Genomic DNA, 25,475 nt, shown 5'->3' with positions numbered 1-25,475 from the left:
AGTCAGAGCTGAAGAAGCTTCTTGGATGAGAAGCGAAATGTCTTTAAAGAAAAACAAACAAACTTCCAAATGGTTTCAATGACTCTCTAAAAGGATGCAAATGACCAGCTGTCTGCAAGGAGTATCAATCCTTCCATTCCCCATCCATCCATGCAGAGCTGAAGAAGCTTCTTTGGATGAGAAGCAAAACCTCTTCAAAAGAAAAAACAAGGAAGCCCAGTTGCCTCCTGAAAAAAGCACCTTGGGGACAGACGAATGAGCGCTTCATATACTGTAGGAGAAGGACAGGCAGAGACTGGGGATGGAGTCAAGAGAGCAATCAGTGTAGAATCCTTACGTTCTCACAAACAATCTGCGTTCAACCCCTCTTGAATTCCACTGGTTTTTATCCAGCCACAATTCAGGGCTGACCATGAGCTGACTAGATTCCTGTGCATAATCCTGAGCAATCAATCACCTTAACTGGGACTTCACATTCGGTGCCGATTCTTCGCGCCACACAAATACTTGCTTTAACGCAGCCTGAAAACAATTGTTGGTGGCACAATCTCTGTGCCCATCAATCCCGGGAGAAGTAAGTGCTGCTTGAGGTTATGACAGATAAATGCGGCTTTCATGCTTCAATAAACCTTTTGAGATCGGATCAAATTCACTGCTCAACCCCGGTGGCTGACCGCAGCCGTGCGACATCCATCACAACTTGAGCAGTTTTAAAAAAAGTGACTTCTCGCAGGGAGCCCTTATTCCAAGAAAATTCCTTAACAATTCTTCTTCTTATTATTATTAATAATAATAATAATAATCCTCTGATGATGCCAAATGCAGACTTTGCAAAGAAGCTGATGAAACTGTTGATCACATACTCAGCTGCTGTAAAAAAATCGCGCAGACTGATTATAAATTGCGGCACAATTCAGTAGCACAAATGATCCATTGGAATTTGTGCAAAAATTATAATATTAAAACAGCAACAAACTGGTGGGAACATCAGCCTGAAAAAGTCACCGAAAATCAGATGGTCAAGATCTTGTGGGATTTCCGTATACAAACGGACAAAATACTGGCGCATAATACACCAGACATCACACTGGTTGAGAAAAATAAGGTCACAATCATAGACATCACAATACCAGGTGATAGCAGGGTTGCCAAGAAGGAACATGAAAAAATCGCAAGATACCAGGACTTAAAAATCGAAATTCAACGACTATGGCACAAACCAGCAGTGGTAATTCCAGTGGTAATTGGCACACTGGGTGCTATTCCAAAAGCACTGGAATTACATTTAAAACAGTTAAAAATTGACAAAATCACCATCAGTCAAATGCAAAAAGCCGCACTGCTTGGATCTGCACGCATATTATGAAAATACGTTACGACGTCCTAGGCCCCTGGGTGGGGCCCGACTAGTAACCAATGCCAAATCCGGCGAAACAACTGGCCGCTGTGATACAATTGTATAACAATAATAATAAGTAGTAGTAGTTATAATAAATAAATTATAGCTAGCCCTCGACTTATAACAGTTCATTTGTGGTGACCGCTCAAAGTCACAACTTTGAAAAATCGTTTTTCACACTTACGACTGGGGTCGCATGATCTGAAAATTCAGACGCTTGGCAACTCACTCATATTTATGACGGTTGTAGCGTCCTGGGTGTGTGTGTGTGTCACGTGATCCCCTATGTCGACTTCTGACAAGCAAAGTCAATGGGGAAGCTGGATTCACTGAACAACCGGTTGACTAACTTAACATCTGTAGCAATTCACTTAACAATGGAAGTCGTAAAATGGGGCAAAGCTCACTCAACAAATATCTCGCTTAGCCCACAGAAATTTTGGGCTCAATTGTGGTCGTAAGTCGAGGACTGCCTGCAGATTAATGAATCAATCGTAATCAAAATGAACGAACAAATTGATCTGTTTCTGTTTTTATTACCGACTGCGTTTCATTTTCTTTCTATTTATTTTAACCATTAGCTGTTCAGAGTTATGTACATGAGAAGAACATATAAATTATGGAATAAATGAACAAACAAATGAACAAATAAATGAATAAACAAACAAATGCACGAACAAATGAATTTTGTAACAGTAGAATTGTACTTCAAGGTATGTCATTTTATCACAAGCTACCTTGAAGTTGTAAGAAGCACAATAGTGATTTAGGAAAACCTTTATCTATTTACTAGGTTTTTATGCTCAGGTAGGATACACATCAATTCGAGCCAGGCAAAATCACAAATGCTCTTTTTCCTGTGTTTTTTTTTTTTAACCAAAATCTATTTTTCTCCCGCCTGCCCTGAAACCAGCCTAAGGCAAGAAATATTCCCCCCCCCCTTTTTTTTCCTGTTTACCTCTCTTTTTTGGAGCTGAGATGGTCATGTCTGTGTCCTCGTCCTTCTTCTTGCTGCTCAGATCAATGGTGTTCACCGTCACCGTGGACCTAATTTCCAGCTGGGCTGTTTTCATCCGATCGTACAAAACTTTAAAAAACTTTTCGGATTTTTTCCGCTCGTTTAATTGTTGGTAAAAGGAATACTAAAGAGAAAAAAAAATACATCAGATAACAAAGTTTGAGGCTACCACTAAAAAGGTCAATAAAGAAAATGGCTTTTAATATGTTAAAATTGCTAATTAGTAATTTGTACTCATACATAACTGTTGTGGCCCAGCGGGAGCCGTTGGAGCTGCCACCAGACTCTGAGGGGCCCTCTGAGTCGGCTCTGGAGGATGTGGAGGACCCTGGACAGGGTTCCGACTCCGAGCAGGGCGCAGAGAGGCTGGTTGGCCACCAGGAGGCGCCTGAGCCTTGGACCAGTGGGGAGGAGACAAGGGAGTGTGATCCTGACGTCATGCATTGGAGCAGTGGGGAGGAGCCAAGGGAGTTGTTCCTGGATGCCCGGCAACGCGGGGCAGATCGACGTAGAGAGCAGCTACGCAGTTACCAAAGATAATTGGACCCAGGTGATTGTAATTAGGCTCCTCTCAAGATAGTATTTAAAGAGAGACTGGGAGGAGCCTGGTTTTGCGGGATTCAACGTCATTCCTAACGCTGGAGAAGCTGTTATCTGTCGAAGTCTGAGTTGCTGCCAAGGTTCTTATCTGTTTGTTATGCTTGGCTTTCAGCCACCGAGATTTTGGTTTCTTGCTAATGAAGTGCTGTGACATTCCAGTTAAGCTTGTCTCGGCATTCGTTACTGGACGGAGGGGGGGGGGTCAGAACACATAACCTGTGTTTGATCAGATAAGCCGTCCTTTATTTTTCGTCTCTTCCCTTTTTTCCCTCCAATTTAACTCCTAATCACTCAAGTATCAATTTTTGTGAAGTAGTTCAGATAAGGAGCACCCTTAAAGGGTCTAACTTTATTGTGAGGTCACATTAGCGCACTCCTTGACTTGTGACCACAATCGAGACCAAAATATACTAAGCGAGACAGTTGTTGAGTGAGTTTTGCCACACTTTACAACTTTTCTTGCCACAGTGGTTAAACAACTGACTGCGCTTGTTAAGACAGTAACACAATTGTTACGTGAATCTGGCATCTCCTGCTTGTCAGAAGGTCGTAAAATGGAATCACATGACTCCCCCCCCCAGGGAAGGCTGCAACCGTCATAAGTACATGCCAGTTGCCAAGCATTCTAATTTAGATCACATGACCATAGGGATGGCTTCAAGCGGGGGGGGGGGGAATGATCATAAATCACTCTTTTTAGTTCAGGCGTCGTAAGCTAGAGTGGTCGCTAAATGAATCATTATAAGTCAAGAACTCCCTGTACCTGGGAACATTTTTCTATTGAAAACCCTATTCCACAAATAACACACCACATATTTACAGAAGATGGCCAGGGGACAGCCCTTTCTGTGGCTTATATAGAAAACTAGCTGATAACACGGCGTTGCCCGGATATTTATTGATAGGGGGGAAATCTCCGGACCAAACATAATTTCTAATGTTGGATTTCCCCCCTTATGAGAGGGAGTGGAGTACTGTGAAGCCTAACCCTAACCCTAACCATGGCAACTCCAACAGCACTGTACAGTAGAAGCCATTTTACAGCAGTACAATAGAAGTCATTTTACGGCAGTACGGTAGAAGCCATTTTAAGGCACAACAGGCTGTATCTTAACAGAACATACACCCTGAGGAGTGTTAGGGGTGTCTTATCTTCCACAGTGTCTTTTTCTAGGGAGTAAGTCATCTCTGTACCAAGTTTGGTTGAAATTGCTTGAGGCTTTCCAGAGTTATGTTGGAACATACATACATACGTACGTACGTACATAATTATAATACCTGCTATATTTTTAGCTATTTTCCTAATCCTTCTCCACCCTGGTCCTGTTTTCTTCCTTGCCTTAGAAAATTCCAGGGGTTAAAATTGGCTGGGAGATATTAAGGTACCAAAATGCACCTGGATTTGGGTGTTTCCTCCTTCGAGCAACGCGATGCCAAGCAAGATGGCTTCCGAGAATATCCGGTCATTTTTGGTACTAACGATGACATCGGTGACCAGTTCCGAAGCCCCTTCTTTATCCAAGAGGCACTGAATATCGTGCATGGACGCCCCGGATTTGTCCACATCTTGTCCCGAGAAGGTCCCTGAAATTAATGAGTTTAATTGACAAGTCAATTGGGATATTAAGGATGTTTTTGAGGGGAAAAAAAAGAAGGCTTATTCTTAAAATTTCAGTTAAGGATGATCTCATTTTCTCTCCTCTTATCCCTTAACTTGTAATGTCTTGTCTTGTTATTCCATCCCATCATCTCATCTCTTCTCTCCTCTCTTCTCTTATACCTTCTCTTCCCTCCTCTCCTCTTATATCTTACCTTCTCCCCATCTCCTGGTGATTGGCCCAAAGTCACCCAGCTGGCTTAAAAGCCGAAGGTGGCACTAGAACTCACCTTCTCCTGGTGATTGGCCCAAAGTCACCCAGCTGGCTTAAAAGCCGAAGGTGGCACTAGAACTCACCTTCTCCTGGTGATTGGCCCAAAGTCACCCAGCTGGCTTAAAAGCCTAAGGTGGCACTAGAACTCACCATCTCCTGGTGACAGGTTCAAGATCACCCAGCTGGCCTTCACACCTAAGGGTGGGACTAGCTGATTTTCATGGCTAAGGCCAAGACTATAACTCATGGTCCCCTGCTTTCTAGTCGGGTGCATTAACCACTAGGCCAAACTACACTATCTCTCTGTTTCCGCGAATATATTCCCCTGAACTACACTAGGGAAAGAAACCCCACAGAGCTGTTCTACATCCAGATGTTTCAAACCCTGGTTACCTCCACCCTGCAGGGGTTTGCCGTAGCTGCCAGCCAGATGACCGTTGAGGCTCCCTCCGTAATCTCCTTTGAAATAGCGGTTGAGAAGTATTTTCCGCAGATTGCTCCCCTTTAATAAGGTCAAAACAGAGAGTAAGAATTAAAGAGGGTGGCAAATGTATTCCTGGGTATTTTATTTTCAAGCCTGCAATGTATCGCGAAACACAACTCATCTGTTGTAATTCTAAAAGAAACTGCATTATTCTGTTTTCTATTCTATTCTATATTCTGTTCTGATCTATTCTATATTCAATTCTCAATTCTCTATTCTATTTTCTATTTTCTATTCTATAGTCTATAGTTTATATTCTATATTCTATTCTACTTTATATTCTATTCTACTTTATATTCTATATTCTATTCTATGTTCTATATTCTGTTCTGTTCTTTTCTATATTCAATTCTCTATTTTTATTTTCTATTCTATTTTCTATTCTATTCTGTATTCTATATTCTATTCTAGGTTCTAGATTCTGTTCTGTTCTGTTGTTCTGTTCTATTCTATATTCAAGTCTCTATTCTATTCTATTTTATTTTCTATTCTATATTCTATTCTATTCTATTCTATAGTCTATAGTCTATTCTAATTTATATTCTAGACTATATTCTATATTCTGTTCTGTTGTTCTGTTCTATTCTATATTCTATTCTATTTTATATTCTATTCTATACTATTTATATTCAATTCTATTTTATATTCTATTCTATTCTCTATTCTATTCTCTATTCTATTCTCTATTCTATTCTATTTTATATTCTATTCTATTCTCTATTCGATTCTATTTTATATTCTATGTTCTATTCTATTCTATTATTCTATTTTATAGTCTATCCTATATTTGATTCTATTTTATAGTCTATTCTATTCTCTATTCAATTCTATTTTATAGTCTATTCTATATTCTATTCTGTTTTATATTCTATTCTATATTCTAATCTATTTTATATTCTACATTCTCTTCTATTCTCTGTTATTCTAAGAGTGCCTTGAATTGAAGCTCTTTAAACATCCTCAGCACATATTTAAAAAGCCAGGGTGATACACAAACTGGTTAACAACTTCCATTATTCACATTAAGAAGCCCACGGCTCTTCCCATCCGGCATTCCCCCTACAGGGACTTTATAGCTTTCCAAAGTCTACTAATCCGGAATGTAAATAGCACTCAGCTGACTCCCAATCCTTCTGCCGTGATAATGCAGCCCATAGTAGGCTTTGATGCAGCAGCATAAGGGCCTTATTGTAAACCGTGAGTAAGGCTCTGTTGTTGAACAACAGCGACGAGGAGATGAGAACAAAAAGTCCTGCGAGAACAACAGGAACGTGTCAATGTTAAACAGAGCTCTGGCTGGTTTGCGGTGGTTCTTTCTTCTGGAGAAGCACAACTCACAGCAGGATTGTTTCTACTCCCTGAATTAAAATTCAGGAAACACCTGTCGGTTGCAAGGAAGCTGCACGAGCCATCTGAATTTATCAGAAAATCCATGTGTTGTAAGTGTGCATTAAAAAAAAAGCATGCACCCACCCACGAAGCCCACCTGTATTCCCAGGTGTGGGTCTAGAGGACAGCCTCATATCCCTCCTAGCCACTCCTAGAACAGCAGGGCATCAGTCCTCTTAACAGGCCTTGGAGGGAAACGGCCTCCGTGCCAGGGAAGCAGGTGGGTAGCCGGAGAGCGGATTGGGTGCAAGGCTACCTGCTTTGCAGGGTGGCCCAGGCAGAAGAGATTTCGTTCAGCCTTGGTGTGTGTGGGAGGAGCAATGGAGAAGAAAGGAAGGGAGAGGGGGAGAGAGAGAAAGAATGAGAGAGAGAGACAGACAGACAGAGACAGAGACAGAGAGAAAGGAAAGAAAGAAAGAAAGAAAGAAAGAAAGAAAGAAAGAAAGAAAGAAAGGGAGGGAGGTAAGGAGGAAGGAAAGAGGGACAGAGGGAGGGAGAGAGGGAGGAAATAGTAAGGAAAGGAGGGAGGGAAGGAAAGGAAAAAGAAAGGAAAAAAGGAAGGAAGGAAGAAGGCAGGAGAAAGGGGGGGAGAGAGAAAGAATGAGAAAAAGAGAGAATGAGAGAAAGGAAGGAAGGAAGAAGAAAAGAAAGAAAAAGAAAGAAAGATAGAGAGGTAAGGAGGAAGGAAGGAAAGAAGGAAGAAAATAGTGAGGGAAGGAGGGAGAGAAGGAAAGAAGGAAAGAAAGACAAAGAAAGACAAAGAAAGGAAAAAAGGAAGGAAGAAGAATAGAAAGAAAAAGAAAGAAAGATAGAGAGGTAAAGAGGAAGGAAGGAAAGAAGGAAGACAATAGTGAGGGAAGGAGGGAGGGAAGGAAAGAAGGAAAGAGAGACAAAGAAAGACAAAGAAAGGAAAAAAGGAAGGAAGGAAGGAAGGAAGAAGAATAGAAAGAAAAAGAAAGAAAGATAGAGAGGTAAGGAGGAAGGAAGGAAAGAAGGAAGAAAATGGTGAGGGAAGGAGGGAGGGAAGGAAAGAAGGAAAGAAAGAAAAAGAAAGGAAAAAGGAAGGAAGGAAAGAAGGAAAGAGAAAGGAAGAGAGAGAGAAGTAGAACAGAAAGAAAAAAAGAAGAAAGAGAGAGAAAAAGAAGGAAGGAAGATAAACGAGGGGAACCGAAGGGGCCGTTTCTCTCTTCGTGCAGCCAAAGTTGCATAACAGCTTTCAATTCCCACCTTCCCGGGGGTGTCACAATGATGTACGTATCAGCCATGCCAACCCCCCCCCCCCTTCTCTACCCTGCCTGGAATGACAACTGGCAATTTCCCGCTGCCGCTACCGCTAACCCTCCCCTCGGCTTCCCAGCGCCCGCTGGGGCAGCTGAACTCATGTAGCCTCGCGGCTGATTCAGAGATGGCCCCTCATTGAGTTTCAGGGCCAGGCGCTCCGCCGCCGTGACGAGGCTGCTCCTCCGCAGAAGCCCGTGCCAGATGCGTGCCAGACGCTTGCCGGAGTTACACAACCACAGGCTGTTGCTGGCTGAGGGCACAGCAGTCTCCGACACTCTCCGCCGCACCCCCGTTGCCTCCATCTGCACCCACACATGGACGGCCGCATGTCAGGGGGGACAAGGCGCCCCCAGAGACTCCCGATCCCCTCAAGGGTGTGAGGAGCCAGGAAAACTAGCTAAGACGTTTAAAGATAAATCAGCGAGATGTTGCAAGTACCAGCAAGCAACGGTTCACCCACAAAAGGGCGAACGACAAAAGCGCGCCCGACTAAACCGCGGTGACAAAACCGCGAGTTCTAAAGCGCGCGGACGAATGAGCGCTGAAGCGCGCCGACAACAGCGCGCCGACAGAAGCGTGCTGTAACCCTAACCCTAACCCTAACCCTAACCCTAACCCTAAACCTAACCCTAACCCTAACCCTAAACCTAACCCTTACCTTAACTTAAATCGCGCTTCTGTCGGCGCGCTGTTGTCGGCGCGCTGTTGTCGGCGCGCTGTTGTCGGCGCGTTGATGACATCGCGGTTTTAGTGCCGCGGTTTTGTCGGCGCGCTTTTGTCATGCGCGCATTTGTCGGGTCATGACAAGCAACAGGCCCATACTACCCTATGTGGTGGCCATGTGCAGAAGCAACTAACTCCTGGACTATAATAAGAACGTGGTTAGAGGAAATATTACAAGAGAAGATAAGAGCCGAAACCAGAGACCTCCTTATTCTCTCCCTCCCAGCGAAATATAAGAAAGAAGGCAACTATTTGATTCTACGTGTAACCTACAGCAACGAGAATTGTATTTGCTCAAAATTGGAAATTAAATAAGGGTACCAACGGAAGAGGAGATGATAAAAAAAAAAAAATCCTAGACTGTGCAGAGATGAACCGATTGACTTTGAAAATAAAGGATAAAGAGGAATCGGTGCTCTTCAAGACACGGGGAAGATTTTACGAACGGTTAGAGAAAGACGTACAGAGAAGAAATTAAAGGGAAGAATATGGAACCCAGGTGATATGCCATTAAGTAGAAAAGTGGAGGTGGTGGAGGAGGGAAAATAGGGAATAAAATAATAATAAAAACTTATGTATATATTCAAAAGTATGATACAAGGGTGGGGGGGAACCATATCAGGGTAGATTTGAGAAGGAAAGGGAACAAGAAATGATATTTATTTTTGGATCTGAGGAAATGCCACCTTAAGAAAATGAAAAGTAAGAGCTGAAAGAGACACCTACAACAATAGAAGAAGGAAGGAAGTGAGGAGAAGAGGAGATGGGTTTCATCCCTGGAGGCTTTCAAGAAGAGCCTGGACTTCCATCTGTCAGAAATGGTGTAGGGTCTCCTGCTTGGGCAGGGGGTTGGACTAGATGACCTCCAAGGTCCCTTCTGACTCTGTTATTCTATATTCAAAGGAAGAGACCACTGTCAGAGGTTGTAGGAGCTTCATCCCTGGAGGCTTTCAAGAAGAGCCTGGACTTCCATCTGTCAGAAATGGTGTAGGGTCCGCTGCTTGGGCAGGGGGTTGGACTAGATGATCTCCAAGATCCCTTCCGACTCTGTTATTCTATATTCAAAGGAAGAGATCACTTTCAGAGGTTGTGGGAGCTTCATCCCTGGAGGCTTTCAAGAAGAGCCTGGACTTCCATCTGTCAGAAATGGTGTAAGGTCCCCTGCTTGGGCAGGGGGTTGGACTAGATGACCTCCAAGGTCCCTTCCAACTCTGTTATTCTATATTCAAAGGAAGAGACCACTTTCAGAGGTTGTAGGAGCTTCATCACTGGAGGCTTTCATGAAGAGACTGGAGTTCCATCTGTCAGAAATGGTGTAGGGTCCCCTGCTTGGGTAGGGGGTTGGACTAGATGATCTCCAAAATCCCTTCCAACTCTGCTAATATGTTAATTTAATAATCCAGCTTTAATGACACACTGATTTTAAATAAATTTGCTGTTTGGGATCTATATGTATATCTATATCTATATCATCTATATCTACCTATCATGTATCTATCTATCTATCTATCTATCTATCTATCTATCTATCTATCTATCTATCTATCATCTATCATTTATCATTTATATCATTTATCTATCATGTATCATATATTGATCTAATCTGTTATCTATCTATCTATCTATCTATCTATCTATCTATCTATCTATCTATCATCTATCATCTATCATTTATCATCTATATCATCTATCTATCATGTATCATATATTGATCTAATCTGTTATCTATCTATCTATCTATCTATCTATCTATCTATCTATCATCTATCTTATATTGATCTAATCTGTTATCTATCTATCTATCTATCTATCATTTATCATCTATCATTTATCATCTATATCATCTATCTATCATGTATCATATATTGATCTAATCTGTTATCTATCTATCTATCTATCTATCATCTATCATCTATCATTTATCATCTATATCATCTATCTATCATGTATCATATATTGATCTAATCTGTTATCTATCTATCTATCTATCTATCTATCATCTATCTATCTATCTATCTATCTATCTATCTATCTATCTATCTATCTATCATCTATCTATCTATCTAACAATGGATGGAAGCTAGTCAAGGAGAGAAGCAACCTGGAATTCAGAAGAAACGTCCTAACAGTGAGGACAATCAACCAGTGGAACAGCTTGCCACCAGAGGTTGTGGATGCTCCATCACTTGGAGGTTTTTAAGAAGAGATTGGACAGCCACTTCTCTGAAATGATAGACAATCTCCTGCTTGAGCATGGGGCTGGACTAGAGGACCTCCAAGGCCCCATCCCGCTCTATTCTGATTGATTGACTTGAAAGATTTTGCAATCAAGTCCTAACCAGCCTCAACTCAACTCTTGTTAGCTGTTGATGCTACTCAGCCGTTCAAGTGCTGCCATCTGGCGAGGCAACGAGACAAACGGCATTACGTGTTGTTATGTTGTGCCCTGCTTCCAGCTCCCGGGAGCTGTTTTGCTGCTGTGAAAAAGAAACAATATTAAACTAAGGTCTTATTGGAGCGGCTTCTCTTCCGACGTGTCTCTTCCTCCCTTTCTCTTCTTCTCTGGTTCTTTGTTCTCACCTCTTTCTTCTCATCAAGGCAGATCCTGCCATCCTTCTCCTTCCAAATTATAATCTGTCCGTGTGGGATTAGAAGTATTCTAGCCTAGTCTTCATTCCAATATTCTGTTCTGTTCTATTCTACTCTATTCTATTCTATTCTATTCTATTCCATTCCATTCCATTTTACTCTATTTAATATTTTCTATTCTTTCTATTCTGTTCTATTCTATTCTTATTCTATTCTATTCCAATTTATTCCACTCTATTTAATATTTTCTATTCTTTCTATTCTGTTCTATTCTATTCTTATTCTATTCTATTCCAATCTATTCTACTCTATTTAATATTTTCTATTCTTTCTATTCTATGTTCTGTTCTATTCTATTCTATTCTATTCTTATTCTATTCCATTCCATTCTACTCTATTTAATATTTTCTATTCTTTCTATTCTGTTCTATTCTATTCTTATTCTATTCTATTCCAATCTATTCTACTCTATTTAATATTTTCTATTCTTTCTATTCTATGTTCTGTTGTATTCTATTCTATTCTTATTCTATTCTATTCTATTCCATTCCATTCCATTCTATTCTACTCTATTCTACTCTATCCACAGCTGAGTTTTGATCACCATCTATCGGCTGTGACCAGGGGGGCATTTGCCCAGGTTCGCCTGGTGCGCCAGTTGCGGCCCTACCTGAATCGGGAGGCTCTCACGACAGTCACTCGAGCCCTTGTGATCTCTAAGCTGGAATACTGCAACGTGCTCTACATGGGGCTGCCCTTGAAGAGCACCCGGAGACTTCAGCTAGTACAGAACGCGGCCGCGCGAGTGATTGTGGGCGCACCTCGGTTCGCCCACATAACACCTATCCTCCGCGAGCTGCGCTGGCTACCTGTAGATCTCCGGGTGCAATTCAAGGTCTTACTTACCACCCATAAAGCGCTCCATGGTAGTGGATCTGACTATCTGAGAGACCGCCTCCTGCCAATAATCTCCCTGCGTCCCATCAGATCGCATAGAGCGGGCCTCCTCCGTATTCCATCCGCCAGTCAGTGCCGACTGGCGACCACCCGGAGGAGAGCCTTCTCAGTTGCTGCTCCGACGCTATGGAACAATCTCCCCGTGGAGATTCGTACCCTGACCACAGTCCAGGCCTTCCGCACAGCCCTTAAGATCTGGCTAGCCCGTCAGGCCTGGGGATAAACTCTTCTGCCCCTCCCGAATGCTGAGTGAATGTTGTGTTTTAGTACTTTTTAGTTATTTCACATTTTTTTTTCTATATTTTGTCTTCACTCCCCTTCCCTTATTATTGTAAGCCGCCCTGAGTCCCCTCAGGGAAAAGGGCGGCCTATAAATGCTAAATAAAATCTAAAAAAAAAAATCTAAAAATTTAATATTTTCTATTCTTTCTATTTTATGTTCTATTCTATTCTATTCTTATTCTATTCTATTCCAATCTATTCCACTCTATTTAATATTTTCTATTCTTTCTATTCTATGTTCTGTTCTATTCTATTCTAATTCTATTCTATTCTATTCCATTCCATTCTATTCTATTCTACTCTATTTCATATTTTCTATTCTTTCTATTCTATGTTCTGTTCTGTTCTATTCTTATTCTATTCTATTCTACTCTCCTCTATTTCATATTTTCTATTCTTTCTATTCTATTCTTTCTATTCCATCCCATTCCATATTTTCCATTTGATTCCATTCAATTTTTCAATTTTTCCCCCTAGACTTCATTCACTTTTCCCTAGAAATCCAGTCAAAGCATTTATCCCCTATTAGACTTGCACACTTTACACTTAAAAACCCCAACTGACGCGATACGTCAGGAATGGCCTAGGATCTCCTGCTCGAGCAGGGGGTTGGACTAGATGACCTACAAGGTCCCTTCCGACTCTGTTATTCCGTATCTGCATCTAACCTTCTTCTTTTCAGGAACAAGATCCGGGGCCTACCTCTTCCACGAAGCTGTCTTTCTGCTCCAGCATTTCGCGCAAAGTCTGAAGGATTTTGATGCAGAGTTTTTCTTCCTTCTCCATCAGCCGCTTCGTGTGGTTGATCAACCTTAAAATAAAAACATCAGGCAAAATGTGAGTTCGAACCCAGCCGGCTCCTCCCGATTATTTCTCTTTTTCTCTTCTTCCTGTTACATGCGCAGCTTTTACTCATACTGTGTAGTTAATGAACGGGGGCTGTTGCCTGGAACAAACCTTTGCATTTATGCTTAAGCAAAAGAACATCATCTTTTTTCACAATGAATAGCAATAGCAATAGCAATAGCAGTAGACTTATATACCGCTTCATAGGGCTTTCAGGCCTCTCTAAGCGGTTTACAGAGTCAGCATATTGCCCCCAACAACAATCCGGGTCCTCATTTTACCCACCTCGGAAGGACGGAAGGCTGAGTCAACCCTGAGCCGGTGAGATTAGAACCGCTGAACTGCAGATAACAGTCAGCTGAAGTAGCCTGCACTGCTGCACTCTAACCACTGCGCCACCTCGGCTCTATATAATGAAGCACTAGAAGAAGACATCTGGCACCGGTGGTGTTGGGTTGAGTTGAATTATGATCCCACAGTCCTTCTCCTTCTCCTCCTCTTCTTCTTCCTCCTCCTCTTTTCCCATTCTCCTTCTTCCCTTCCCCCCCCCGTCGTCCTCCTCCTCCTCCTCCTCCTCCTCCTCCTCCTCCTCCTCCTCCTCCACCACCACCACCACCACCACCACCACCACCACCACCACTCTGCAAACCCCATTCCTTACTAGCACTGATGACATTACCTAGTTGGGTAATAGCAATAGCAATAGCAGTTAGACTTATATACCGCTTCATAGGGCTTTCAGCCCTCTCTAAGCGGTTTACAGAGTCATCATATCGCCCCCAACAACAATCCGGGTCCTCATTTTACCCACCTCGGAAGGATGGAAGGCTGAGTCAACCTTGAGCCGGTGAGATTTGAACCGCTGAACTGCAGAACTGCAGTCAGCTGAAGTAGCCTGCAGTGCTGCATTTAACCACTGCGCCACCTCGGCTCTATGAAACTTCAGCAAGAAAACAACCAAAATCAAAGAGGACCAAGGATTAGGTTGAGGTTTATTCGATTTATATGCCGCCCTTCTCCCAAGGACTCAGGGCGGCGCCCAACATTAAAAGAAACACATAGTACAAAAGTTAAAAAGAAATTAAATGGGATATCCCCAAACTCAATTAAAATTGACAATGACACCTTTTTTTTAAAAAAAAAAAAGGAATTAAAATTAAAATTAACAGTAATCAATAATTTGATTTGTTTTGTTCAGGCCAGGCTGGCTTGCTGGAAAAAGCCAACTTTTTAGGGCGCGTCGGAAGAACCGGAGGTTGGGGATTATGCGAAGCTCCGGGGGCAGCTCATTCCAGAGGGAAGGGGCTCCCACAGAGAAGGCTCTCCCCCTGGGGGTGGCTAGCCGACACTGCCTGGCCGACGGCACCCTGAGGAGGCCAACTCTGTGGGATCGCACTGGACGGTGGGAGGCTACCGGTGGCAGTAGGTGGTCTCGCAGATACCACAGTCCTCCTCCTCTCCGCAAACCCCACTCTCATCTATCACTGATGATGTTCGTGGCACGACAAAACCGTGCTCGATTAAAGCGCGCCCGATTAAACCGCGTCGCTGACGTCATCAACAGGGCGACAACAGCCAGCGTGAAGAAAGAAGGGCGCTTTAAATAGCGCTTTGAAAGCAAGCCGATTCAAGTTAAGGTAAGGGTTAGGTTTAGGGTTAGGGTTAGGGTTAGGTTAAGGGTTAGGTTTAGGGTTAGGATTAGGTTTAGGGTTAGGTTAAGGGTTAGGATTAGGTTTAGGGTTAGGTTAAAGGTTAGGTTTAGGGTTAGGTTTAGGGTTAGGTTTAGGGTTAGGGTTAGGGTTAGGTTAAGGGTTAGGTTTAGGGTTAGGGTTAGGGTTAGGTTAAAGGTTAGGTTTAGGGTTAGGTTAAGGGTTAGGTTTAGGGTTAGGTTAAGGGTTAGGTTTAGGGTTAGGGTTAGGGTTAGGTTAAAGGTTAGGTTTAGGGTTAGGTTAAGGGTTAGGTTTAGGGTTAGGTTTAGGGTTAGGTTTAGGGTTAGGTTAAGGGTTAGGGTTAGGGTTAGGTTTAGGGTTAGGTTTAGGGTTAGGTTTAGGGTTAGGTTTAGGGTTAGGTTTAGGGTTAGGTTTAGGGTTAGGGTTAGGGTTAGGTTAAGGGTTAGGTTTAGGGTTAGGTTTAGGATTAGGTTAGGGTTAGGGTTAGGGTTAGGTTAAGGGTTAGGTTTAGGTTTAGGGTTAGGGTTAGGTTAAAGGTTAGGTTTAGGGTTAGGTTAAGGGTTAGGTTTAGGGTTAGGGTTAGGGTTAGGTTAAGGGTTAGGTTTAGGGTTAGGTTTAGGATTAGGTTTAGGGGGGTTAGGTTTAGGTTTAGGAGTTAATTTTAGGTTTAGCGTTTACAGCGTGCTTCTGTCTCTGCGCTGTTGTCGCCCTGTGATGACGTCAGCTACGCGGTTTCGTCGAGCGCGCTTTAGTCGAACGCGGTTTTGTGGTGGAACCAATGATGTTAGCTTGTTGGGTCATGAAATATCTGCAAGCTCGCAGAGCCCCAAGCTTTCCCCATGGAAACCGAGACGCCACGTATGTTCCGGAGTAACTTGGTTGAGTCGCTACAGGCCTTACTTGGACATGAAGGCGCCACACCTAATCCTAGCGTCACTCCCTTCCGGGAAGAGGAGTTCTGGGCTCCGCAAGACATCCACCAAGACCGAAAATTCCGCTTGCATCATAGGGTTGAACTGCTCTTCCAAAGAGGCCACCACGTCCTGAAAGAAGGACAATCAAAGGGAGATCCTTGCCTGGGGCATCTGGGTAACGAAGCTTCTGATGAAGAGAGCTGGAGGAAGGCTTCGTGCTCAACGTTCTCCCCTTTGGAGGGAACGGAGTTGGCAATGGGGAAGCACGAGGCGCAGACCTCTACAACTTGTAGCACCAATAGGCTTTGTGGATTTCGTCCAGCGGCTCAGAAGCACAATGATCAGACATCATCTAGATGCCTCCTTCCCTTCCTCTTTTCCTTCAACCTTCCTTTCTTCTTTCTTCCCTTTTTCTCTCCTTCCTTGCCTCCCTCCGTCCCTTCCTTCCTTCCTTCTTTTTTTCCTGTCCCTTCCTCTTGCCTCCCTCTCTCCCTCCCTTCCATTCCCTTCCTTTCTTCCTGTCCGTTCCTTCCTTCCTTCTTTCCTTCCTGTCCCTCCCTCTTTCTCCCTCCTTCCCTTTCTTCCTTTCCCTTTGTTCCTTCCTGTCCCTCCCTCTCTTTCTCCCTCCTTCCCTTTCTTCTTTTCCCTTCCTTCCTTCCTTCCTGTCCCTCCCTCCCTTCCTTTCCCTTTATTCCTTCCTGTCCCTCCTTCTCTTTCTCCCTCCTTCCCTTTCTTCCTTTCCCTTCCTTCCTTTCTGTCCTTCCCTCCCTCCCTTTTTGTCCCTTCCTTCCTTCCTCTTCCTCCCTCCCTCTTCCTCCCGCCTTCCCTTTCTTCCTTTTCCTTCCTTCCTTCCTCTTCCCCCCTCCCTCTCTCCCTCCTTTCCTTTCTTCCCTTCCCTTCCTTCCTGTCCCTTCTTCTCACCTGCCTCTCTCCCTCCCTGTCCCTTCCTTCCTTCCTCTTCCTCTCTCTCTCTCCCTCCTTCCCTTTCTTCCTTTCCCTTCCTTCCTCCCTCTTCCTCCCTCCCTCTCTCCCACCTTCCCTTTCTTCCCTTCCTTCCTGTCCCTTCTTTTCACCTGCCTCTCTCCCTCTCTCCCTGTCCCTTCCTTCCTTCCTCCCTCTCCCTCTCTCCCTCTTTCCCTTTCTTCCTTCCCCTTCCTTCCTTCCTCTTCCTCCCTCCCTCTCTCCCACCTTCCCTTTCTTCCCTTCCCTTCCTTCCTGTCCCTTCTTCTCACCTGCCTCTCTCCTTCCCTCCCTGTCCCTTCCTTCCTTCCTCTTCCTCCCTCTCTCTCTCCCTCCTTCCCTTTCTTCCTTTTCCTTTCTTCCTTTCTTCCTTCCTTTCTTTCTTCCTTCCTTCCTTCCTTCCCTCTTTCCTCCTCTTCTTTCTTCCCAAAACATATAGATATAAAATAGGCAAATATGCTGGCTGGGGAATTCTGGGAGTTGAAGTCCACAGGTCTTAAAGTTGCCCACTTTGGGCGTTCCCCGATCTAGCCACCGCTTTACCCGAGGATTTGGGGTACAGTAGAGACTTTTCTGACCTACCTGGAGTTTCTCGATGATGTTCCTATAATCCCAGGAAGGCCCCCCGAGGGGCTCTTTGAAGCGGGGGCCACACCGGGCGGACATGCGCCAGCCCATGGCTGCCCTTTGGATCATGTTGGTGTGGCTTTTCATGAACAAGGTATTCACCTGGCTATCCAGGTCCACTGGGATGGCAATGCCCCGGTTCTTGGCTTTGGGAAGAGAGCATTGGAAATGGATCAGCACATGCGCCACCGTACACAGACGCCCACGGAATGCATCACACCAGGAGACATCCAAGGTTACTCATCCTGGCCCTTTGACCCTCTCGTCTTTTCCTTCTTCCCTTCCTTCTTTTCCTCCCTCCTCTTTCTTCCTCCCCTCCCTCTTTTCTTCCTTCCTCTCTTTCTTCTTCCTTCCCTTTCCCCCTCTCTTCCTTCCTCCCTCCCTCTTTTCTTCCTTCCTCTTGGTTCCTCCTCTCCTCCCTCCCACTCTCTCTCTCTCCCCCTTTTCTTCCTTCCTCTCTTTCTTCTTTCTTCCATTTCTACTCCCCTCCTCCCTCTTTTCTTCCTTCCTCTCTTCCTTCCTTCCCTTTCTACTCCCTCCCTTTCTCCCTCTTTTCTTCCTTCCTCTTCTTTCTTCCTCCTCTCCTCCCACCCTCCTCTCCCCCTTTTCTTCCTTCCTTTCTTTCTTCCATTTCTACTCCATTCCTCTTTTCTTCTTTCCTCTCTTTCTTCCTTCCCTTTCTACTCCCCTCCCTTTCTCCCTCTTTTCTTCTCTTTCTTCCTTTCCTCATCCCCTCCGTCCCTCTCTTCCTCCCTCCCTCCCTTTTTTTCTTTCCTCTCTTTCTTTTTTCTTCCCTTCCTCCTCCCTTCTTCCCTTCCTCCCTCTTTTCATCTCTTCCCTTCCTCCCTCCCTTTTTAATGTTCTTCCTCCATCCTTTCTTCCTCCCTCCACCTCTTTCTTCCCTTCCTCCTTCCCTCCCTCTTTTCTTCCCCTTGTAGTCCCTGACAACAGTTCATTTACTGACCATTCGAAGTCATAACAGCACTGAAAAAAGTGACTTATGACCGTTGTTTCATACTTATGACCGTTGCAGTGTCCTGTGGTCACATGATCACCTTTTGCAACCTTCCGGCAAGCAAAAGTCAATGGTGAAGCCAGGTTTGCTTAACAACCATGTTACTCACTTAACAACTGCAGGGATTTGCTTAATGACCGAGGCAAGAAAGGTCGTAAAATGGGGCAAAACTCACTTAACCAAGGTCTCCCTTAGCAATTTTGGGTTCAATTGTTGTTGTAAGTTGAGGACTGCCGGTATGACAGATGTTACACAGAGTATGTTGTGGGTTTTTTCCCCGACAAAAGATTGTCATCTTTTAATTTTTTATGGATTTTGTTCCATTACCAGAGACCGATTTTTAATTTCATTAAAACGATTAGCACTCCATGCAATCCCTGAAAGGAAGAATTAAAAGAGACCCATTAAAATCACCCACCGACTTCGGCCAACGTTTTAATGCAAGATTCCACCGAAGTCTTTTGAGCAGGATTTGGCCAAGTACAGTTGTAAATCCTGAAGGCAGATTGTAGCAGCTGGATGAAGACCGGCTGATGTGTCTGGAAGAAGCAACACAACGCAACACAAACTCACTCATGGAAAGCAACATTCACCCTTTCAGGAAATGAGACACAAGTACGTGTGTTATAATCCATTTAACGCCCCTTGTAGACGAATTGCAAATATACTTCTCTTTACTGGTAATCCCCAACTTACAACAGTTTGTTTATTGACCATTCAAAGTTACAATGGCACTAAAAATAGTGCTACAACCAGGGATCTAAGTCCAGCCTGCCGTGAATTCCTTATCTCCCGCTAATTTCCCTTGGCTGTTAGTAGTTCAGATTCTCGTAGGGAGCTCAGGCTTGCAATGAATCTTTATATCCATTTGAACGGTCTGGATCTCCCAATTTTCCTGGCGCTCGGCAGCTGAAGCGCTCCCCCCCTCTCTAGACCCCTTAACTTCCAACTACCACAAAATGAAGAAAGGCTCACAATCAGGGGTCCCCGACCTATGAGCCATGGCCTACTAGAGCCGAGGTGGAGCAGTGGTCAAATGCAGCACTGCAGGCTACTTCGGCTGACTGCAATTCTGCAGTTCGGCTGTTCAAATCTCACCGGCTCAGGGTTGACTCAACCTTCCATCCTTCCGAGGTGGGTAAAATGAGGACCCGGATTGTTGGGGGCAATATGCTGACTCTGTAAACCGCTTAGAGAGGGCTGAAAGCCCTATGAAGCGGTATATAAGTCTAACTGCTATTGCTATTGTTAGTGGGTCCCGAAAGGTTGCAACTGGACTGTGGAAAAGGCGTGCGAGCACCCGTGCGTACATCCGCACTTCTGCAATGGGAGAACGCATGTGTGCATGCTCCATTTCTGGCTGCTTGTGCGAAACAGCCCCTTCCCCCCCCTCCGCCCCAGACAGAAAATGTTGGGGAGCACTGGCCTTTTGAGTTATTTGTTTCATTTAGAAAAATTAATTTCCTGATGAAGTCTTGTCGAAGCGTTAAATAAATGTGACTTGGCACAAATACATATATTACCCCTGTTTTCCTGAAAATAAGACCTCCCTGGAAAATAAACCCTTCCTGAGAATATTTAAATGCATGTACAGTCCAGGGGTGGGTTTCTCGCCCCGTTCCAACCGGTTCGGTTGGAACGGGGCCGGCGGCGTCCCCGTGCACGCGTGCAGTGCACGCATGCGTACTAGCGTCTGTGCAATGCTCCAGCTGCTCCTGGAGGATCGCGCAGGCGCTGTATGCGTCCTGCGCATGCGTGGAAGCGCAGAACTTGTCAAAACCGGGTAAGAAACGCGGGCAGGTGGGTGAACACTTCGGCGTTCCCGGAAGTTACTTACTTCTGGGTTCGCCGACCAACCGGTTCGCAGGGACCGCTGCGAATCGCCTGAAACCCACCCCTGGTGCAGTGAGTTCCCGCCATTTCCTCTGGTTGCTCGCCGCGCACAAAACACAAGGTGAGGAGGCGAGGCCAGAGGGGGAGAAAGGGAGGGAGGAACATGCTCCATGCTCCATGCACCCCACACACCCTCACCTAACGGCGGCTCCTGCAACCCTAGCCACCGGGCCTCGTCGGTCACATTAATGACCACCGCAAAAAGAGCAACAGGCCCAGTGACGCAGAATATAGCCGCAGCCACGAGGTGACTTCGTTCGTCACCTCCTGCACCTCAAAAATAATAAGACCTCCCCGAAAATAAGGCCAATTTTGCTTATTTCAGGGGTTCAAAGGAAAATAAGACCCTGTCTTGTTTTCGGGGAAACACAGTATAATGTGGAATCGCGGCTGATTGTCTGATGCGGAGAACTGCCGACAGCGTCTTACCTGGAGACTGGTGCTGTTGTCTGAAAAGGGAGAACTGAAAAAGCCGCTCACGATGCTCATCACTGGTTCGGTGACATATTTTTCAAGAGATAAATCGGCGTGTTTTCTGTCTGTGCTGGTGTTACAAACCTATGATTGGTGAAAAAAGGCAGGCATGGTATGACACGGGCAGACAGATAGACAGACGGACGGACCTCAAAGGAGCTGAAATTTCCATCCTCTCCTGTAGTTTTTCCTTATAGTGTGAAAAGTTTTGAAGCAAGGCAAAAATTGAACCTGGGTAATTTGGTCAGTGAAAATAATTATTTCCTTTCTCTTAATAATAAGGAAAAAAGTCACCCTCTTCCCTTTCATGACCCGGTCATCCATTAATTCAGCATAGAGTCGGGGCGACTGGATGGAGCTCAGCATTAACTGGCCAGATGCCCTTCCTGATGCCTACTGGGAGTTCACAACAGATATTTTCTCTTTGCACCTTGATAGAGAAACATCTGTCGCAACCTAGGATTGAACTTTTGATCTTCCAAGTGGGAGGCAAGTGTCTTCACCCATAGGCCATCACACCACTCGTCTGTCTCTCTGTCTGTCTGTCTGTCTGTCCGTCCGTCCGTCCATCCATCCATCCATCCATGCATCCATCCATCTATCGTCTGCCTGCCTCTCTCCTGCCTATCTACCTGCCTGCCTACTTACCTATCTATCATACAGTATTTATATTTATTTATCATACTCTATTTATATTTATCATCGATCTATCTATCATACAGTATCTATCTATATCTATCTATCAATCAATCATACAGTATCTATTTATATCTATCTATCATCTATCTATCTCTATGTATCTATCTATCTATCATCAATCATACAGTATCTATTTATATCTATCTATCATCTATCATCTATCTCTATCTATCATCAATCATACAGTATCTATTTATATCTATCTATCATCTATCATCTATCTCTATCTATCATCAATCATACAGTATCTATTTCTATCTATCTATCTATCTATCTATCTATCTATCTATCTATCTATCATCTATCTATCTATCTATTTTACAGTATCTATCTATCTATCTATCATACAGTATCTATTTATATCTATCTATCATCTATCAATCAATCAATCAATCAATCAATCAATCAATCAATCAATCATACAGTATCTATTTCTATCTATCTATCTATCTATCTATCTATCTATCTATCTATCTATCTATCTATCTATCTATCTATCTATCTATCTATAGCTATCTAGCTATCTAGCTATCTATCTTACAGTATCTATCTATCTTACAGTATCTATCTACCTACCTACCTACCTATCTCAATTTTTAAATATCAAGTCCAGTTCTTGGTTTGTAAATTACTTGCATGACTTAATTCTAGTGTTTTTCCAACCTCTGCAGCTTTAAGATGCGTGTGGACTTCAATTCCAAGGGAAATTCTCTCTCTATTTAGCCAGAAATCAAAGTAAGTTTCAATATTTTTTTTAAAAAGTTGCTGAACGATGTCCAAAGGCTTACCCTTGCCATGTCAACCAGAAAATTCTCAAACAGCTTCCAGATATGGTTACTGGTGTAAATTTCCTTCATTTCCACTTCGGTGTCCACATAGCAGTGATTGACGAAGTTGACATACGCAATCTTGATCTGGAAGTTCAAAGAAATTGTCAACTCCCAACCTGAGCTACTTATATTCAAGTACAATTCATTCATATTTTTTTTAATTTTTTTTATTATAAACCCTAATACACATTGACAAAAACATACACAACACTTACAAATAACATTGGAACTTCACATTTCCTTCTTACAGCAGATATCTATCAGTGTATCTTTACAAACACTATTTCCCTCTCAATACATCTCTATGTTATTTTACATTTATAATCCTATTTTTTTCTTACTCTTTTGCTTCTCAGTCTATGTTTTGCTATTTATACCAGTCTTTATTGTTCTTCTACTAATATATAACTTTTCCTATTTTTATAAATCCTACTTTTCCTACATTCTGGCCACCAATTCCTACTTCTTCTATAATGCAAACTATGTTTTCCAAGTTCTTATTTTCTATTTCTATCACAGGATAGAAATAAATAACCACTTATACCATTTTCCCGAAATTAAATAGTACTCCGTTTCCTCCTTTCCTGGAGTTTCCTTGGCCAATTTATCCATCTCTGCACGTTCTAAGATCTAAGATATGGAAGATCATTCATATTCTTATTCATTTTTGGGTTGTGGTTTAAAGGCCGGTGTTGTGGCCCAGCAGGTGCTGTTGGAGCTGCCACCATACTCCGACAGCGAGGGGCCCTATGAGTCGGCTCTGGAGGATGTGGAGGACCCTGGACAGGGTTCTGACTCCGAGCAGGGCACAGAGAGACTGGTTGGCCACCAGGTGGCGCCTGAGCCTTGGACCAGTGGAGAGTGAGCTGGAGACCAATAGTGAGTTGTTCCTGGATGCACGCCATCGAAGAGCTACTAGGCGTCAGGAACAATTACGCAATTACAGGAGGTAACAGCTGCAACTGCAACAGCGTCCAACTTACCTCGGGGATGCAGTCGTCATGCGTGACGACTCGCACGATGTCATCCAAGGGCAGGAGGGAATTGCATTTGATCTCGGTGTAGACGTTTTTGCCCTCGGTGCAAGCCGCCAGCAGCTCCACCAAGGTGATGTGATACACCAAAGGGCCGCTGTCGTCCACCCGGTCTCGCTCGGAGCACATCATGTGGAGGAGGGTCGGGAAAGATGCTCTGTCGTTGTAGAACACCAAGACGTCTTCCCCTCCGTTGACCAGCTGGAAACGAGACCTGGGATCATGGCTCGTCCACAAGAACAGGGCTGGAAGGGACTTTAGAGGTCTTCTAGTCCAACCTTTTGCACAAGCAGGAGACCCTGTGCTATTTCAGATAGATGGCAGTGCGGCCTCTTCATGAAAGTCTCCAGTGATGGAGAAGGAAGGGACGGAGGAAAGAAGGAAGGAAGGAAGGAAGGATAACAGAATAACAGGGCTGGAAGGGACTTTAGAGGTCTTCTAGTCCAACCCTTTGCACAAGCAGGAGACCCTGTGCTATTTCAGACAGATGGCAGTGCGGTCTCTTCATGAAAGTCTCCAGTGATGGAGAAGGAAGGGACGGAGGAAAGAAGGAAGGAAGGAAGGAAGGAAGGATAACAGAATAACAGGGCTGGAAGGGACTTTAGAGGTCTTCTAGTCCAACCTTTTGCACAAGCAGGAGACCCTGTGCTATTTCAGACAGATGGCAGTGCGGTCTCTTCATGAAAGTCTCCAGTGATGGAGAAGGAAGGGACGGAGGAAAGAAGGAAGGAAGGAAGGAAGGATAACAGAATAACAGGGCTGGAAGGGACTTTAGAGGTCTTCTAGTCCAACCCTTTGCACAAGCAGGAGACCCTGTGCTATTTCAGACAGATGGCAGTGTGGTCTCTTCATGAAAATCTCCAGTGATGGAGAAGGAAGGGACGGAGGGAGGGAGGGAGGGAGGGAGGGAGGAAGGAAGGAAGGAAGGAAGGATGGATAACAGAATAACAGGGTTGCAAGGCACTTTAGGGGTCTTCTAGTCCAACCCTTTGCACAAGCAGGAGACCCTGTGCTATTTCAGACAGATGGCTGTTCAATTCTTAAAAACCTCTAGTGATGCAGAAGAGAAGGAGGGAGAAAAGAAGGAAGAATGGATGGAAAGAATGGATGGAAAGAAGGAAGGATGGAAGTATGGAAGTATGGAAGGAAGGAAGGAAGGAAGGAAGGAAGGAAGGAAGGAAGGAAGGAAGGAAAACAAGATCACAGAATAATAGAGTTGGGAGGGACTTTGGAGGTCTTCTAGTTTATCCCCCTGCTCAAGCAGGAGACTCTGCCCAGCCTCTTCTTAAAAACCTCCAGTGATGGAGAAGGAAGAGAAGGAAGGGAAAGAAGGGAAGGAAGGAAAACAGGATAACAGAATAACAGAGTTGGAAGGGACCTTGAAGGTCTTCTAGTCCAGCCCCCTGCACAAGCAGGAGACCGTATACTATTTCAGACAACCTGTCTCCATGGAACCAGTCCCTGGTGCCCAAAAGGTCGGAAGCCACTGCCTAAACTCACCTCCGTCATAACCATGTCCTGACATTTCTTGACGTATTTGCCATCGGCTTTGACAATGGTGTGCAGAAAACGCAGGTATTCGACATGGCGGCCGTGGGTCTCGATGCAGTGGACGAAATGCTGCACGGCCCGCTCGCTAATTTCATTGCACAGATGGTAATTGTTGGTGAATATGTGGCGCATGGTTTCGGCCTCAAGGAGCTATATTTTAAACATGGGGAAGAAGAAGAAGAAGAAGAAAAATTGAACGACAATATCAATGGTATTTACGCGTAATACAGATCAACGGAGTTGGAAAGGACCTTCGAGGTCTTCTAGTCCAACCCAGTGGTACTTGAGAGACCACCTGCTGCCAATTACCTCCAACAGACCTATTAGATCCCACAGATTAGGCCTCATCCGAATTCCATCCGCCGGCCA

At 44.2% G+C, this 25,475-nt stretch overlaps 1 protein-coding gene across 1 annotated transcript in view; it reads right to left on the bottom strand.

The window, feature by feature from the left end:
- The window catches only part of ITPR2 (inositol 1,4,5-trisphosphate receptor type 2), a 175,652-nt gene that overhangs the window by 41,549 nt on the left and 108,628 nt on the right, over positions 1 to 25,475 (bottom strand). Inside the window, exons 3-13 of the mRNA XM_032221897.1 lie at positions 25,056 to 25,256; positions 23,505 to 23,756; positions 22,480 to 22,605; positions 20,948 to 21,076; positions 19,044 to 19,164; positions 17,566 to 17,756; positions 16,010 to 16,152; positions 13,296 to 13,404; positions 5,282 to 5,390; positions 4,414 to 4,601; positions 2,358 to 2,541 (exon numbers count right to left, since the gene is read on the bottom strand). Coding sequence (XP_032077788.1) covers positions 2,358 to 2,541; positions 4,414 to 4,601; positions 5,282 to 5,390; positions 13,296 to 13,404; positions 16,010 to 16,152; positions 17,566 to 17,756; positions 19,044 to 19,164; positions 20,948 to 21,076; positions 22,480 to 22,605; positions 23,505 to 23,756; positions 25,056 to 25,256 — 1,753 coding nt within the window. The remainder of the gene's footprint in view (positions 1 to 2,357; positions 2,542 to 4,413; positions 4,602 to 5,281; positions 5,391 to 13,295; positions 13,405 to 16,009; positions 16,153 to 17,565; positions 17,757 to 19,043; positions 19,165 to 20,947; positions 21,077 to 22,479; positions 22,606 to 23,504; positions 23,757 to 25,055; positions 25,257 to 25,475) is intronic.

This window comes from Thamnophis elegans, chromosome 7 (assembly GCF_009769535.1).
Source record: "Thamnophis elegans isolate rThaEle1 chromosome 7, rThaEle1.pri, whole genome shotgun sequence".
Taxonomy (NCBI): Eukaryota; Metazoa; Chordata; class Lepidosauria; order Squamata; family Colubridae; genus Thamnophis; species Thamnophis elegans.
The sequence above is the reverse complement of the archived record's forward strand: the minus strand, read 5'-3'. Positions and strand labels throughout refer to the sequence as shown.